This window comes from Miniopterus schreibersii, assembly GCF_964146895.1.
Source record: "Miniopterus schreibersii genome assembly, chromosome: 17".
NCBI classification, from domain to species: domain Eukaryota; kingdom Metazoa; phylum Chordata; class Mammalia; order Chiroptera; family Miniopteridae; genus Miniopterus; species Miniopterus schreibersii.
This window is the reverse complement of record NC_138117.1, coordinates 32439517-32455094: the sequence shown is the minus strand read 5'-3', so window position 1 is coordinate 32455094 and position 15578 is coordinate 32439517. Positions and strand designations below refer to the sequence as shown.

Below are 15578 nucleotides of genomic sequence, written 5' to 3'. Positions count from 1 at the left end.
AGCTCCCAGGCTGTAATAAATCCACCAACGTTAAGTGGATGCTTTTTGCAATGTAGCTCCCATCCCAAACCAGACATGCACAGGAATGAACAATGCGAGAGACCCCCAAACTTTTCCACGGTGGAATGAAGACCCTATGCCAAGCAAACATGGTGCTATACAACACCAATAAAGTGATCTACAGAAACCTCAGCAGAAGGTTGGAAGTGCAATGTCAGACAGTAATGTCTAGCTGCTTCCTGCTGGGGGCCGAGAGGAGCAGCCAGGATTGCAAGATTTGCAGGTGGAGAAGCTTGCTCTGGCAGAAGCTGAGGGCCAGCCAGAGGTCATCGAGGTACACAGTGCAAATCACTTTCTCTGCAGAGTGGCTGGCTCTGTGGGTTTAATTAAAATCCTAACATGTGCATTTGTGTGGGGAACTATAGGTTAAAATGGCAACATACACACTCATTTATTTTCTATTAACATCGTAGTTTCAGCCTTAAAGAATACAAGACTGTATGCCCTGGCCAGCATGGCTCAGTTGGGCACTAAAAGGTTACCAGTTCGATTCCCAGTCCGGGCATATGCCTGGGTTGCAGGCTTGATCCCCAGTAAGAGGTGTGCAGGAGGTGGAGATTGATGTTTCGCTCTCACATTGATGTCCCTCTCTCCCTCTCTCTCTAGAAGTCAATTTTTAAAAAAGAATATAAGACTATATTTGGAACTATTCTTGGTAAGACTGCAAAGATATGCATTCATTCACTTCGTTATATTCTACAGGGTTATATCCTAGAGGGCATTGTGCAACCATAAACACAAAGACCAATAACTAGGATGCTTTCGTGCAGGGGTAACGGGAAAAGAAGAGGGGATCCTGGGATCAAGACTTGGTTGGGGGTGGACAAGAGGGCTTCATACAAGATTGTGTGCTTTCAGGGTGGTACAGCCTTAGACCTGAGGGCTTTAGCATGGTTGGTCAGCGAAAGCTTCTCTGGGAACATGATGTTTGAAGAGAACAGAAAAAATGAAAGAGGAACCAGCTGTGTAATAAACTGAAAATAAACAGCATAAAAGATCCAAGGCTAGGACAAACTTGACATGTTCAAGAGCTGGAGAGAAAACACCCATGGGCTTGAAAGGTCATTGCCAAGGAGACTAAGGAACTAGCTGAGGCTGTAAGGGTTGGGCCTGCCTGGCCCACGGGAGTCCTTCAGTAAATGTTTGTCAAACGGAGCTGAACAAGGTGTGTTGTGACCATTTAAGCAACGGAGAGCGAGAGAGAAGCTTAAGAAGCCTAAAGCATTGAGAAAAGTATGGTGATAATAATGTACTGATTTCTAGAACACTCTTTACCTCAAAAATAATGGGTCATTTTGCAAGTGGAGGCACAATGAATGTATTTTAGATCAGCTTTGACATGCAACCTAAAAACAGTGAGAACCAATAACAGACCTGAGATTGTTTTGTATTTCTGGTTGAAATTTTTATATTTGAAAATGCTTTTTTAAAATGCTGTTTTATTTTATCCAATCAATTATGTCTAGCCAGTCAACTTTCACATTAGCATTTTGAGGGCTACAGAAAAAAATATGTGGACATAATATAGCGGACAATGAAAGAACCTGACTCACTGTCCATGGATTCTAACTTTTAGTCTTCCTGTTGCACGTCCAGATACCACCTTCTGAGGTACGCTCCATACATGCCCCGTTTTGACCAGGGTCCTGAGGATGTCCTGTGCACAGAGCTCGGTTTCTGTGGTTCCCAGCACCCACGTGTGTGGCGAGGGGAACAAGAGCTGTATCCATTTTATGTGGTCACATCCCGACCTTGCCATGTTCAAGTTACTCTAAGAAAGAAGCAGCACTGGCCAGGGAAGGGTTTAGAAGTGTGAATAAATATCGAGCCGAGGGATTCTCAGCCCGGTCTATTCAGATGCCCTAGGGACACATTTACAAATGTCAATGTCCAGACCCCCATCCTTGCCCAATTAAGCCAATTTCTGGGGTCAGGCCTGGGCATTGGTATATTGTCAAAAGTTTCCAAGTGATTCTAATGTACAGCCAGGGTTGAAAACCCTAGTCTGATGCAAAGAATCTAATAATTCTCAACAGCCTTCAGGATAAAGCTGGTTTGGTTTGAGTCATCTCGGCCTTTGCCTCTCATCTCACGTCACCTGGACACTTCTCTCACTGTTTCCTCCACGATCAGGACGGATGCCCCCGAAGGTTAATTCAGCGGGGAAGTCTTTTGCTCGTTCTTCCTTCCTTCTTTTTTCCTATTCTCATCTGTTGCTTTTTTAAAAACATATTTTCCCCTGAAGCCTAATCTGCACACTGAAAACTTTTTACATCTATGAGGGACTAGTCCATGGAAATGACATATAAAGCTTCCCGTAGGCCATGCTTAGAAATTAAAATTTGATTCTAAGAAATGTTGAAGTTGTTACAATAAAGGCACTTATGTAAGACTCTTCAAAATGTACAAAATCAAACACTTGTAATTGGGGCTGGTGCAGAGAGAGGAAGAAAGATGTACGCTACAGTAATTGCTGTAATTGAAGGATAATTATGGCTTTGAGCTTCCAGCCTGGCACATGCAGGAAAGAGAAAAGAAAATACAATTTGGGTATGGACAGTTTAGTTGTTATAAAAAAATACACAACTAACTTGTCAGGATTTTAAAAACCTCCTTCCAAGCACTAAAATCTCTGAGTTACCACTTGAACACCCAGCGTTAGGCACCACACAGTAGAACAATGTCACTAACAGTTTTACCAAAACATGCAGGTAAACAAATTGTGCCTGTTTCTTATATTAGTATTTCATAAAAGCCACTTTTTTATGACATTAATTAGTCAGTGGGTTCAGCTGCTATTTGATACAGCCCCTCACCCTGGCTGGGTAGCTCGGTTGGTTAGAGTGTCGTCCCAACACACCAAGGTTGTGGATTCAATTCCTGGTCAAGGCACATGCCCAGGTTTCGGGCTTGGTCTCCAATAAGGGGCTTGCAGGAGGCAGTCAATTGATGATTCTCTCATCATTGATGTTTCTCTCTCTCTCTCCCTCTCCCTTCCTCTCTCTGAAATCAATTAAAAAAAAAAACAACACTTTTTTTAAAGTTTTAATAAAATTATGTGGGTTTTTAAAGGGCAATGAGAATGTCTCTTAAAAAAAAAATCAACCAATGAATGCATAAGTGGGTGGGACAGCAAATCGATGTTTCTCTCCATATCTATCTATCTTTCTATCTAAAATCAATAAATTTTAAAAGAAGAAATTTTAAAAAAGAAATTTAGACCCTGTTCATGACAGCAGGACAGTGTCAGCCACATACAAAGGGAACAGTATTCCAGCTGCCAGTGGGAGGAGGGTGTCCCTCAGTTCATCTGAAAGCCGCACCTAGTCATAAATCAGGGGCCAAGGCGTCAGGTCACAGCTCTGTTAAGGAAAATGAAAGATTGGACTTTGACCTTCCGTCCTATACCTACCCTTTTGAATTATCCCAGTGGTAGTATTGTTATGGCACAGTCTTTGGGGGAGTATTAAGCATTTGGGGACTATACTGAAATCTTCTACCCTGGTGTCTTAGGTGGACAAAGACAGAATAGCAAATGTTCCGGAATGTCTGAGATTGTTCTTCACCATGTTCTCCGTGCATCAGTGACTGCTAATGGACTGGCTGATCCTAAAATTGGCTTCTCCCTGATGTATTAGACTGTGGCAATGAGCTAAGAAGCAGAATGAAATCGGATGCCAAAGAGTTTGAAGAAAGGCTTAGAAAAGTAATATAAGACTGAATTATTTCTTGAACTAAGGTTAATAATGTATTTTTAAACAATTAATATTGAGAAATCACATAACCATTATAAGTAATGGCTTGCAAAAAAAAAAACTGGAGTGAAGCCACTTTGGCTTAGATTATTTAATCCAGTGAATTTAAGCAAGACTTTTAATAAAATTATGTGGGGGTTTTTTGGTCCTGAAAACACACCTCCTTGTTCCATTTTTTAAATATATCTTTCTTGAAGTTTTTCTGTATTAGAGGCATAAGAAATAATTAAAGCGACCCTTTCAAGATCAAATCCACTGTTATGTTTCCCAAAGTGTGCATCTATTGCAGCTACGCATCATCGCACACCCCTTCCTCTAGGGGGCACCACTCCCAGGTCAGAGTCTGTGCTCTTAAAAAGAGAACTCCCCTTCCTGGCTCCATGTGCAGAATTTCTCTGAGTTCCCGTGTCCCATTTTTAAGCGCTTAATAGTTTTGCCTTGTACTGAGTAAATATCTGCTTCTTTTGTTAATAAATGAAAGTGAGCATTGAGTAACTTGGACACCCCAAGAAGATGAGGCTGGCAAATTTTTTCCTGAGCTTAGCACAACACAGGAGGGGTGGGGCACTCTCTCCACTGCCTTCCCAAGTCCTTGACATTAGATGGGTCCCTGCCTGGTGGCTGGCTGACCCTCACTGCGAGCAGCGTCCGTACACCAGACAGTCCTTTCCTCTGTGAACACACAGGGCTGTCTTTGGAATCCACCGGACACATTGAGGCCAGTTCTCAGCTTGAAACATCAGTCCACGGGACCTGCAGCTGCCTCAGGGCCTTGTCAAGTGATCAGAATCGGGCTGCAGTTGTGACCAAATGTGGTTTGGTTTCACATGCTCGGAATTCGACAATCAGTGGTTCTTCATCTTTGATCAAAATATAAATCTCCGTTAGGAAGTTAATTCTAAATATTTTTCACCTCTCGGGAAACGAATTTTGCAACTGAATTGCAGCAAGCCGGGTAATCTCATAGTCAAGGTGTGACTGGAAAGCGAAACAGTGCTTGACACATAGTAGGCATTTCTATTATCTGTTTAATGAATTATAGTGTCAAAGAGGAACACATACTTTGTGCCTTAGTGTCAAAGAGTTGCCAATGAAACTGACCCAAAGAGCTGACCATCTTTAATAACAGAGACAGAAAGTGTCCAGAATGTTCTATCACGTTAGGAACCTCCTCAGCCTTATCGAGCACTGAGACTGGAAATTAGATGGATCCTTTCCAGACTTGCTGTCTCTGTAAGATTTTCCTAAACTTGGGCATATGCCTCTAAATAGCCCCAGAAGCTCCCAGCAGCCTCAGCATTTTCTCTCTGTGTTACCTGGGCGTGCCCATCTGTGTATTTTGGTTCGTCCTTGAATTGTGTTGCAAAGCTGTTATAAATATGATTTGTATACCAACTAGATGTTAATGAAAACACAGAGACGACTCTGTCAGCCCTGCAGCCAGCGTGCTGTAGTGGCTTTGCCAGAAGGGCAGGTGACATTCCGGGGGGTGGGGTGGCCGTCGGGACTGATTCCTGGCACTGGACACTGATCTCACCTCCTGGCATTCCTGTCACTGGTGTGGCCTCATCAGGTTTTCCTGGGGATTACTAAGACTGCTTTCCCGGGAGCTGAAGCTATTGATCACACAGAGAACTGCAGGTTCTTGCTGGGTCAACAGTCCCCTTGTGTGAAAGTCCTGAATTTGGCTACTTTGATAAATGAAAGGGTGATAAAATGATAGAATCTCAGAGCTGGAAAACAACCTTATAAATGACCCTATTTCTCAGAAGGAGATGAATGACCTCATTTTTCAGGAGGAGAAACTAAGGCGTGGGAGGACAAGGGTGGCGCAGAGCCCCGGCTGCGCCTGCACCCACCCGGGACGAGTCCACGCACTGCCCGGCCGTCCAACTCCGGGCTGGGGAAGGTTCGCCTTGTGTTCGCGCACTTCCATGGGAATCCAGGAGGCTCCCAGGAGGCGGGAGCTCTCCCCTCCTCTCCACACAGCTTCGAGTGAGATGGGGACCAGGCTGCAGCCCCACGCACCTACTTGGACAGCCCTTCAGCCCTACGTGGGAGGAAGATGAACATCCTCGCCAGTGCCACTCCAAGCGTGGTCCCCAGGCCAGCAGCCCGGGCTCACCTGGGAGCCGGTGAGACACGCAGAATTCAGAACCCGGACCTTAACAAGATACCGAGCCCTGTAGGCAGGTGAAGTGCTGTTCTGGAACAGTCTTTTCAAACCTCCCCCCTCCACTCTGGCATCACTGGCTCCTGCAGGAGAGGCCTGGGCCCAGCCCAGACACCCGGGCCCCTCCCCCGCCAGGGCCAGCGCTCGGTTTCCTGTGTGGATCGATGGGTTGGGTCTGTGCGAAGAGTAATCAGGTTACCCTGACAGCGCCTGCAGGATTTATGTCCCGCTCTGTGGACAGACGCCAGGCCCCTCTGCCTGCAGCCACCGCCTCCACAGCAGGCTCAGCTTGGTGTTGGTGAAGCCTCCCAGGGTCCTGCGTCTTGTTTTTCTCCGAAGCTGCTGCAGAAGGAAACCTCGAGGCATTGCTCCCTGGTGATGTTATAAAGTGATGCGAGAAACCATGAATGAGAAATGCTTACCCTGGACTCCTTACTTCCCTCGGCCCCTGGGGTGTCTTTCCCCCCGACTCAGGGAAGGAGGGCGTGGGGCAGACTGTCGCAATGACCTTATTTGGCAGAAAACCTTCGTGCCTTAGCTGGGTGGACAGTAGACACTTGCTTGGATGATTCCCGTGTTGACAGCAGCCCTGGTCACCAAGTTCAGTGTAGCAGGCTGGCCTTTAATCGGAAGAAAAATCTACCTGAATTTAAGTGCTTTAGCTTAAACCCCTTTGGGAGACCCTGGGGTTCTGCCAGTGTAGCCTTGGCCTGGGACTTGCCGAATGCCTCTCAGGACAGGGGCCCAGCAGAGCCTCGGGCTCCTTGCCATGCTAAACGAGTTCGGTGACTCTGTGGCTCAGATGTCATTTCACTGGGTGGTTCCCACACCTGGTGAGGACCGGGAAGGAGGAGGAGTTCCTGTGGGGTTGGTTCCATCAGTGAGGTGACGCGAGGTGGTTTCTATCATGCTTAATTATGGGGTGACCAGGATAGCTGTGCAGTGGGAGTGAGTCATTACTGACCCAAACCTGCTTCAAAGGAACTAAGTGCCTGCTCAGGAGCCAGAGCTCGTCTCACCAACCATCCCACTCCGCCAAATTGTTATTTACAGAATTTCCCGTGATCGGAGCGCCCACCTGCTGAAGAGCGTTTGGCTAAAAAAAAACACCAAATAGCTGCAGTTGATCTGCACCTTTCATTAATTTCGTCTGGTATCTGTTTTCTTTCCTGTTGCAATGGATTTTGGAGGCTGATAGCCTAGGTCGATGGAGATAATTAAAATGACAAGCATACAGCAGAGGCAGCAAGAACAGCTGTCTCCTTGGAACGCCTGAGGATTAGGGCTGAGGATGGTGTCCTGCTGCCACCTTGTGGTCCGGATGCACCGATTTGTAAAGTAAAAGGCCATCAATTTCTCTACTGATTGAATCACATGTTGATTGAAGGCATGAAATGAATGGGTGTGAAAAAATAAGTTATGGAGCAAAACAATTTCATCCACAATATTCTAGTCCAAAATAATTATCCAGACCAGTTTTTGAAAGGATCCCCAACACAAGTCCTACAACCTAACGCACTAACCTTTCTCAGGGTCAAATACAAGTTCCCACCATGGGCAGAAATTATATAAGAGTGGGGTGGTGGGGTGTTGCCTCTTTTACAGAACTATCACATTATTGTTAAATTATAGTCTCGATCATGATTGTGCAGCAATGCAGCTGACAATGGAGCCTGTTCTGAAACAGAAAGAGCTGGTGTGCCACAAGTAAACCTAAGTGTGTTGTTTCACTAATGCTCCCACCTTCTGCAGCTCACCTTAGAGGGGCGTTGGTGCCACATAAACGTGAGTGCAGGGACAATGCCTGGGCCCCTCTGCCCTGTGTGGAATAACTCGTTGCTTATTTATGCTCGTGATCTGACAATGGAATATTTTTTTATACTTTGAAGAGATAATATTCTGTAATTGAATGCAGTTTGATTGAGGCAGATAAGAATAGGACTGAGAGAAACAGGCTGAAATATTGCCATGAACACATCAGGGGGGAGAGCCCCAAATTGTTCACACATTTCCGTTGGGGTGGATTCATTCTAGAGACTCAGAAAATATCTTACCTGGTATAGGAATTGGCAGAAAACAGGATGGTCCTCAGGGCAGTAACGGTATCACAGACTTAGAGCCTTGGATTATCTTTCCCACGGGCGCCTGGTTGATAAGGGTGCAGTCTGTGGTCTGGAACACGCCCTCACCGTGGTGGCCCTTCCTATCAGGGTAATTCACTTCCCAGAGGCTGGGCCTCCTGTCTTCTTATTTGTTTCCCTCTATTGCTAATCCTGAGAGAAGCCTTCCAGCCATGGGAAAGGCATTGGTCCCAAAACTGCTCTCAATAAACCAAAAGGAGACAACCAAGTTCTATGTTTAGCTCAGTGAACCCACTGCACAGGGTCCAGCCTTGAGGGAAAGGCCATTGCCCTTCTACGAAAGCCCCAGAGCATTCACAGGAGGCCTCCAGTGTCACTTCACCAAGAAGGAAAAACATGAAGTCACATATGTGCATCTACACACCTGGGGGTCAGCCCAGCTAGTCGCGTGAGGGAGGGGCTGTCCAGCTGCACACCTGGAGGGGGTGTCAGTCCATCTATACATGTATAGTCCAGCTACATACCTGGGGATCAGTCCAGCTACACATCTGGGGGCCAGTCCAGCGACACACAGAAGGGAGACAGGTCTGTCTCAATTGTAGGTAAGCCACCAAAATTTAAGTAGGTGATGACCAGAGAAGGAACACATCGGAGAAGTATGGAAATAGAAGTCCCAAAAAAGAGACCAGGAGAGAAGAGTAACAGGGCACAGACTTCCTCTGAAATAGGAATAATCCCCCTGGAGGTGTGGCGTGAGGTCCAAGTCCTGTGTGTGGCCCCTCCCAGGGCACCTGTCCCTGCCCCACCTCCGCCCCACTGGACTGTGTTGCTCCAGGTCTGTCCAGCTGCACTAGAGGCTTCTGGGAGGTGGAAGCGCCCTTGGCCTTGGCGACTACAATGTATCTGACTCAGAAACACGTTCCAGATGATGATCATTCTTTTCACTGTGAGATTTTTGTCTACGATGAGAACTTTTGGGAAAAAAGTATCTCTTCTAGTAGCTTTTCAGCCAATTTTAGTTGAAGGGGAGTGAGCCTGGAGTTCGGACACATTTTTTCTGAGTTACAGCCTTTATCCAGTAGCTGGTACTAATCAGCTTTGATCGGCTTTCTCCCCACACTGTTCTGATGGGCCAGCACCTCTCATATTTCATTATATTCTATCGGCCTTCCCTGTGGAGAGAGAGCGAGAAAGAAGAGAAACATACAGAAACGAGAGGGTGCTGAGGACCCACCGTAGCTGCAGGACACGTATCTGGCTTTGGAATAACTCAGGCGGCAAACTACTTTCTCAGAACCCGCCACTTTGTGAGCTCTGCCGTGGGACGAGGGGAGGAAGCAGGGAGCCAGCACATGCTCGCAGGACAGATCCGAGCGCTGTGCTTCCGACGGTACAGAAGGCTTCATCCCACGCGCATCCACAGGTCACCATGGCATGTGCCTGCTGGACTGTATTTTAATTACTCACTGTGGTGCCATCTGTAGTCTGAGTTTAGAGGGAACGATGCATCGTTTGCACAAGTCCTAAGAGAAGCTGTGCTGCCCCGTCACCCGGTTGGACGAGCCAGGGGCCCGCGAGCCAGCGCTCTGTGGCCGCCGGGGACTGTGCGGGAGTGTTTACAAACCACCCGGGAGGAAGGAAGCTCCCACTGCACAGGAAAGTGAACATTTATGTGTTTAGAGACCAGCGGAAGTGCTGCTGCTGATTCAAGGGCTCAGGGGAAACCGTCGCCTTGTCTTCTGGAATTCTCTGCGCACGTTGCTGGTATATGCGGCCCATTTCTCTTTTTTCTCCAGCTTTTTTGCTATTGTTCCTCAACCTTAAATATCCAAATGTATGGGGAATAGTTCACCTGGAGAAAATTTGGTCCAGGTGAACCGCCTTTGTGGAAGTGGCTTTAATCCCCCCCTTTCTCTGCCGGATCCTGTTTGCCACGAGGCCACCACGGGCTGGCTGGGTGGGATCAGCCAGTGATGGCGAAACACAGCGACAGCTCTTTCAGCGAGGCAAACGAAAACGGAAACATGGACAATGTTTTTCGAGAAAATACGTTTTTTGAGTTATGACTCATATTGTGAGACAGAAAGATTTATCTGCTTATTTTATTCATGAAATTTGAGATGAAGTTAGAGGCTGTTCCTTGTAAGTTAGAATGTTCTAGAATTGAGCACAGCGAGTGTTCTTTAAACAAGACCTCTCTGACGAGAGATCATCATTCATTTGATTATACTACTCTGTTTTTCAAAGTCTAGAACTTAAAATAGTTGGGAAGACTAATTTGACATGTGCATTTAGAAGCAACGTAGCTGGAAGGGAGCGGAGCGCCCTGCAGGGGCGAAGACCACAGGCCCTGGAGCCAGAGGCCTGGACTCCTGCTCTCCTGCCCCTCGGCACCTGCGACACCTGGGGGGGTGGGGGGGGTGGAATAACCGGCATCTCTGCCATTCACCTACCTAGTCTGAAAAACAGGGGTTAGCGGTGAGTGCCTCCTTCACAGGCTGGGGCAGCAATTAAATGAAGAAGGCATTTCGCAGAGGCCCGGGCACAAGCCAGGTGCTAAAACGTTCCCAGTGCAGGTCCTTCACTTCATTCGCCATTGTCATAAACTCCTGTTTACCGCTGGTGATGCTTCTTAGCACAGACTTTCGCCCATTCACCTGAAAGTGTGTTTATGGAGTGTTCGTAGAAGCGTAGAAAGCTGGCCCGGAAAATAGTCACATATTCGGAATAGACAACTGTTTACAGGGTGAGTTTAAAGACATCCTATTGCACTAATTGCCCTGACCTTAAACCTTCTGGAAGAACAGCAGGTTGGGGGAGCTAGGGAGACCGGTGGGGAAGGTGCAGACTTCATCTTGTGAACGCTATGTAATAAATGCTTTACACCGTCTGGGGGAAAAAGAATCCAAATGCACATTTGTGTGTTTGCTCTGGGGTCCTTGGAGTCCTTTATCTGAAGGCCTTAAGGAATCTGTCGGCAAAACGATCAGACACCCAGGCACCTGTACATTCCCAATTTACGTTTTTAGGTGAGGAGACAAAGTCCTGGACAGTGAGGGGACAAAGATCCAGTTGAGTGCAGAGCACTCGCCTCCCTGCCTCTGCAAAGCCTTCCTCCCGACAGGACTAGTTTTGAGATGCTGGCTCCTTGTCACCTGAGACGTTGTTTCAGACAGGTTGGACTCTCTGCAAGCGGACGCGGCCCTCACCCTGATGTCACCAGCTCTGCAGGACTGACTGACTGACCAGCCGCTGCCACCTCCTGCTCCCGCCATGGGACCCTCCGGGAGCCTGCTGGGCAGTGGACACATGCAGATTGTCCTGTGGGGAAGTCTGGCAGCTGCCGCCACGTTCTTCCTCATCACCTTCCTCGTCTTCCTGTGCTCCAGCTGTGACAGGTGAGAGCCCACGATGTGTCTGCTGGAATCTTAAAGCGACTCGTTCCCCCCCCCCCCAGCAGACTCTGCATAGAAAAAGCCTGTTGTACGCGGTCACAGAAATGCGTGCGTTCAGATGAGCTGGTTTCTCTGCCGCGGAGGGTCCCGGCCCTGTTCTCTTGCGTGAAAGCCTGTATTCGATTTTGCCATGGAGCAATGGGAAGAGCCCTATGGATGAAACTTCCCAGAATGAAATTCCGGCTGCTCTTTTGAGCACTAGTCAAAGTTTCCATCGTCTTTTTCTGTGGACATTTGGAAATCCAAGTTGGATGGGCATTGAAGATACCCTTTTTGCTACCACTTGAGAGTTCCTGAGAACGTCTGTGTTACCTGACTTTGGAGGGAACTGTTCTATTACTGACTTGTAATCTAGAGCTGCACTTTCTTAAGAAACAGCTTGTTTTCCTATAAGAGAGACATGCTTCTTATGAAAAAATTATCTTGTCTTCTTTTAGAATTCTCTCTCTCCCCCTCTTCCTCTGTGTCTCACTCATAAGATGTCTGTACCCCCAAAAAAGAGATCTTTGCTCAGAGAGAAGCAGGGTCCTCCTAAGCAGGAGTAATTTTCAAGGTGTTCAGACATTGTCCCCATATGTGCAGCTCCTGGTGAGTTGGCTGCTGCTAGGAGCCTCTGCAGGCCCCCAGCCCCCTTCCAATAACCTCAAAAGAGACTCAAGTGTCATTGAAGAGTCTGGATATGGCTTCCTACCCTAATGTCTCTGTCAAAAGTGGAGAAGCTGGATTCTCTGGACCCAAGAACCCCCCCTGCCTGCCCAGGGGGGCCCCGGGCCTGCAGGGCTGGGACAGTGTGACCAGGAAGAAATGAGCCTTTGCTCCCAGGGCCTGGGCCGACCTGCCTCTGTAGTTGGTGCGTCTCCCACTAGGTGGCGATGTTGCCTTGTGCATCCATGGGAGCACACTCGAGACTGATGGCTTTCTTTAAACTGTCCTGAGTAAAAATAAATTCTATTTTTAGTCTATGGACTTTTCCATAGACTGGAAGTACACATGACTCATCCTGAGAGCACGCACCCTTCCAGACGTGCCAAAATTTGTATTTTGTTTATTTTCTGTGTCCCACTGCCGTGTGTGACTTTGACTTTGCAAAGACTCCAAGTTGAGAAAACATGAGATGTCTAGATTCCCTCCCTCCCTCCCTCCCTCCCTCCCTCCCTCCCTCCCTCCCTCCCTCCCTCCCTCCCTCCCTCTCCCCCTCCCTCCCTCTCCCCCTCCCTCCCTCTCCCCCTCCCTCCCTCTCCCCCTCCCTCCCTCCCTCCCTCCCTCCCTCCCTCTCCCCCTCCCTCCCTCCCTCCTTTTTTAAAGGCATCATTCCCACAGTATGCTAGATGTGCTGTTTCCACTAAGCATCCTGCCTCAGTCCTTTTGTGAAGAATTTGTCATTCTTGCCCCGGGAGGAAGGGGGCAGCAGATTTCGGGTCCTTGCTGTGACTCGACCCTCCTCACACCCTCCCACCTGCCTAGGAGTGATGAGTGCCTGCCAGGCTTTGCTACCTTGGCAGATTAACTCAGTTCTTAAGAGAGATGTAAATGTTGATAAACAGTAGAATGGGAAAGAGGCGTGTATGTTTGATTTTAGATGGCACATTTGATATCACAGGGATGTCTTATTTTCCATTTCAGAGAAAAGAAGCCGAGACAGTACAGTGGAGACCATGAGAACCTGATGAACGTGGTGAGTCCATGTGCACGTGTGTGCATGTCTGTGCTTGCATGTGTCTACATGTGTGTGCACATGTGTACATGTATCTCCATGTGTGTGCGCGTACCTGCATTCTTACATGTGTGTCTATGTGTGCATGTCTCTGTCAAAAGACATCTGCATTTGCACATGTGCTTATGTGTGTGTGTGTGTGTGTGCTTCTCTTTGTGTGGACGTGTCTACATGTGTCTGTGTGTCTGTGTATATGTGCATCTGCATGCATGCATGTGTGTCTACATGTGTGTACATGAGCCTGTATATGCGTCTGCATGTGCATGTTTTCAAACACCAGCCACTTATCTAGGCATGTTCTTACAAGCTTACAATTTCCTTCCAGAAAGAACTCAGCCTGAGTTCACAGCTGCCTGGGCTGGTCCTTCCTCAGGTGCAGGCTCACGTGGCTGGCGGCCTGTGCAAGCAGCCAGGCTTCTGGGAGGGCTTCTAACATGGGTGCAATCGAGCAGGTGCTGGGCAGATCCTGAGAGAGCTCCAGCCTGCAGCAGGGATGTCTCTTTGCTACGTCCACCCTGCTCCAGCTTGTGTATTCATTCACTAGGGCTATCCTAACAAAGGACCACAAACTGAGTGGCTTAAACATCAAGTTTTTTGTCTAACAGCTCTGGAGGCTGGAAATCCGAGATCAAGGTGTCAATGGGGTTTGTTCTGAGGGCAAATCTTTTCTGGCGTCGTCATCACATGGTGTCCTCCCTGCCATGTGTGCCAGTCTCTGTCCACGTTTCCCCTTTTTATAAGGGCTCCAGTGTGACCTCATCTTAACTGGTTTCATCTGCAATGACCCTATTAAGGTCACATCCTAAGGTATCTGTGGCTGGAACTTCAGCACAGGAATTTGGGGAGGGTACAGTTCACCCCATAACAGCTGGCCATCGAGCTAACCAGAGCCTGGGAGCCCCAACACTCTGGGTGTGGCCTGGCCTTGGTGCATTTTCCTGTCCAGCCCCAAGGGCGTTTCAGGTCCACCTGGTGAGGAGCCACCTGAGATGCCTGGTCCCTTGTAGTCCTGGCTCTGCCTTGTGCTCTCTGCTCAGGTTCATGCCCTTGACCAGCGGAATCATTCCAGCAACTGGGGGTGGGCCACCCTAGTGTTTGCAGGGCCGTCTTCGTCAGGGTCCTGCCTGAGCCCCAAGGGCTGCTGAAGCAGAGAGCACGCTTCCCTGATGTGATCTCTCATGATCAGGCAACAAGTGCAGAGTCAGCCTGTTTGGGGAGAGGGAATAAAGTGTGCAGGGAGCAGGTGGGCTCAGAGCTCACCCGGGAAGTGTCTCCAGGCTCGGTCACCCTGCTCCACAAATGTGCCCAAGCAGACAGGAAGCTGCCAGGACCCTCTCCTCCTGGGAGCCCCTGGGGTCCACTCCCCTTCCGCTCTGGTGCACCCATTGCTATCCTGGGTTCTCACCCTCACCCTTTGTCTCACCCTCTCTCAGTCTCTGCTTGTCTGGTTCCTGTGGCCATTTTCTCCTAGAAGCTAAAAGTAGTGATGGTAGGCAAAGCCCGGGTTATGGTAATTCAGCCGGGATGGATTGTTACCTGGGAGGCTTCCTCCCACACACCTGACACCTGCCCCGGTAAAAATTCCCTCCTGTGACATTAGCCTCTGTTCCCCGAGTTCCTGGCCACCTCACACAGTGACCCGTCTCCTAAGCACCCTCCACTGAATGAAACAGCTGGTTCCCATGAGCTTTCGCATCGTGACGCAGCCTGAGCTGTTTGCTCTCTACTGTTATGTGGCTCCCAATCTGGAGTCAGAATGGACAAGGCCACCCGGCTGAGCTTCTGGTGCTCTTTACATCAGCACTTTCCACGTGAAGTCCTGGAGCTGGTCCAGGGTGGCCTCCTGGGCCTGCAGGCCATGCATTCCATGAGATGGGTGGGGACAGACATGAGCGGTGGCTCAGGCTGCCACACGGGACCAGCTGGGTATTTGAAGAAACACGTGAATGCCCGGCTGGCGTGGCTCATTGGTTGAAAATCAATCTATGATTCAGGAGATCACGGTTCGATTCCCAGTCAGGGCACATGCCTGGGTTGCGGGCTTTGTCCCTGGTGGGGGGTGCGCATGTGCAGGAGGCAGCCAATCAATGACTCTCTCTCATCATTGATGTTTCTATTTCTCTCTCTCCCTCTCCCTTCCTCTCTCTGAAATTAATAAAGACATATTTAAAAAAAAAAAAAAGAAAAGAAACAAACACGTGAACTACCAGCTTGCCGACCACCCAGAGCCATAGCTCGGCCCAGCATGTTAGTCTATGCACCTACACATTCGAGCCCAGCAGAAACCCTTCAGTCTCCAAGGCCATTCTTCCCTCCCCGTGCCCTGAATTTGTGAGAGTC

General features: G+C 48.5%; 1 protein-coding gene across 1 annotated transcript in view; it reads left to right on the top strand.

Annotated features, from left to right (window-relative positions):
- PAG1 (phosphoprotein membrane anchor with glycosphingolipid microdomains 1) overlaps positions 1–15578 on the top strand; it is a 99207-nt gene that overhangs the window by 68090 nt on the left and 15539 nt on the right. The window contains exons 3-4 of the mRNA XM_081116658.1: positions 11246–11467; positions 13148–13199. Of these exons, the coding sequence (XP_080972784.1) occupies positions 11343–11467; positions 13148–13199 (177 nt within the window). The 5' untranslated portion in view covers positions 11246–11342. The remainder of the gene's footprint in view (positions 1–11245; positions 11468–13147; positions 13200–15578) is intronic.